The sequence below is a fragment of the Tupaia chinensis genome, unplaced genomic scaffold (genome assembly GCF_000334495.1).
Source record: "Tupaia chinensis unplaced genomic scaffold, TupChi_1.0 Scaffold000165_2, whole genome shotgun sequence".
In the NCBI taxonomy this organism is placed as follows: Eukaryota; Metazoa; Chordata; class Mammalia; order Scandentia; family Tupaiidae; genus Tupaia; species Tupaia belangeri.
Genome location: NW_006159640.1, coordinates 2,592,253 through 2,594,447, shown reverse-complemented (window position 1 = coordinate 2,594,447; position 2,195 = coordinate 2,592,253). Strand labels below are relative to the sequence as shown.

Sequence of the window (2,195 nt, the reverse complement as noted above, 5' to 3'; positions counted from 1 at the left end):
TCCCGCGATGACCCCTGCTTCTACTCCCCAGCGTCGGCTCCAGAGGTAGGTCTGACGTGCCGCCCCAGGACGGAGGGGAAGGTAGGCAGGTGGGCCTCTGCGGGGGTGGTAGACAGGGCGACTCCAGTGCACTCCTGGAGACTGAGCTGGCCTGGCCTCAGAAGGAGTCATCAGAGAGGCCAAGCGCAGGCGCCCAGGGGCAGAAGGGGCTTGAACCTTGGCCATCCGGAAGTGTGAGCAGCAGCGCCCTCGCCTCTCCCGAGCCACACAGCCACATATGCACACCTGTCCTGGACACTCCCCGCGACGGTCTCCCGAATCCCCTGCTCCTCTCCCGCCCCCAGGACCTCCGCCCAGGCCCTACCTGTTCTCCCCTGGGTTCACAGGGGTCTCTCAGGCCACCCCACGAGGTTCCTGGGGCTCAACCTAACACACAAGCCAGCCCACACCGCTCTCCTGCTCACGGTCCAGCTGCCCCAAGCCGGTGCACTGGTGTACCCCCTCTCTGTCATGGCTGACTAGCTGAACAAGGCTAATGAGATGGGGACAGTTAGGATCCAAAGCCACTCATCCAAGGGACAGCCAGGGTGTGCTGGCACTGCTGTGCGCATGGTCCAGGTGGCGGGGCGGCATGAGCAGGGGCACAGAGCCTCTGCCCTGGAGGACCTGGCCGACCCACGGGACCACAGCCACTGTCATCCAACCAGCATCACAGGGCACCTACTTGGGCTGTCTCGGGCTGTCTGCTCTGGGGTACCGAGTGCAAAGAATGGTCTCCTGTGTGTGCACGCTGGGACGTGGGGGAGAGGGTGCAGATGCACGCTTGGCTAGGCCTTAAAATCGCACACAGTAGGGCCAGCAGATAGAGCAGTAGTTACGTTGCTGGACTCCCACATGGCCGGCCACCATTAGAGTCCTGGACTCAGTGGTTTTAACTCACGCTAGATGTGTGTGCGTGCCCAAGATTCTGAGAGGATAGTGGAGGAGAAGGGATTGCGGCGGATTGCGGCATGGCCATGTCCCGGAGGGGTGATTTCTCGCTTTCCCTCTCACTGTCTCTGTCTCTCTCTCTTTTTTTCCGAACTAGTGCATGAGCCCTAAGGCAAAAACCTCAATAACAACAACAACAAAAAATCACACAAAGTAAACAAAACCTGAAGTAGACAAAAATGTGCATCTCTTCGTCTCTTCGCTGTTTTTCCCTGGGGCGCTTAGAACCACCTAATCCACAGAAGCGTTTCCTGCTTACTTCTTTACGGTCTGACTTCCCCACTAGTGTGTGTCCCACAGGAGAGCTGGGAATGGTGCCTGGCTCCTGGCAGGGACAGGGAAGCGCCTGGGCAGGGCAGGGGTGCCAGAGAGCTCCCTCAGGAGGGCACATTCAAAAGGGACCGAAGCAGGTAGATAGGAGTTGGCCCACCCAACAGGCAGGGCCCCCAGCTCCTCGACCTGCCGCCCCACCCCTCACCTTTGCAGGTCATCACGGTTGGGGCCACCAATTCTCAGGACCAGCCAGTGACCCTGGGAACCCTGGGGACCAACTTTGGCCGCTGCGTGGACCTCTTTGCCCCAGGGGAGGACATCATTGGGGCCTCCAGCGACTGCAGCACCTGCTTCGTGTCCCAGAGCGGGACGTCACAGGCTGCCGCCCACGTGGCTGGTGAGTCACCGCCCCGCTGTCTTGGCTACCATGATCCTGACTGCTCTTTTGGCAGGATCTGTACGAGGACTTCCATGGGCCAGACTGTGCTGGGGATGGGACACCAAGACAAGGCAGACTGGATGGTGCCCTCACAGATGGAGGGGACCCAGAGTAGTTAGGGCCATGTCAGAGGGAGCCTGAGGGTCAGTCAGGCAAGGCCTCCTAGAGGAGGGGCACTTGGTCTAGGGTTCTGTGGATGAATAGGAGTTTACCTGGCAAACAAGACAGCAATTTGGCAGGCCCAGAAGTGTGAGAGCAGGATGCCCTGCAACTAGGCTTCCATTCAGCGAGAGTGAGTGCTGGCTCAGCTTCTAGAAGCTCAGCCTGGCGTGTTGTGGGCGTGCATGTGTGTTTGCGCGTGTGTCTGTGCATGTGTGTGCCAGCAGGCACCCCCCGGGCTGGAGGCAGGTCAGACCTCCACCATCTCTCGCCCCCCCCACCGCCCCCCCACCCAGGCATTGCAGCCATGATGCTGAGCGCCCAGCCACAGCTC

At 60.4% G+C, this 2,195-nt stretch overlaps 1 protein-coding gene across 1 annotated transcript in view; it reads left to right on the top strand.

Moving 5' to 3' along the window:
- Positions 1-2,195, top strand: part of PCSK9 (proprotein convertase subtilisin/kexin type 9) — a 23,053-nt gene that overhangs the window by 14,188 nt on the left and 6,670 nt on the right. The window contains exons 7-9 of the mRNA XM_027770888.1: positions 3-45; positions 1,477-1,660; positions 2,158-2,164. Coding sequence (XP_027626689.1) covers positions 3-45; positions 1,477-1,660; positions 2,158-2,164 — 234 coding nt within the window. The remainder of the gene's footprint in view (positions 1-2; positions 46-1,476; positions 1,661-2,157; positions 2,165-2,195) is intronic.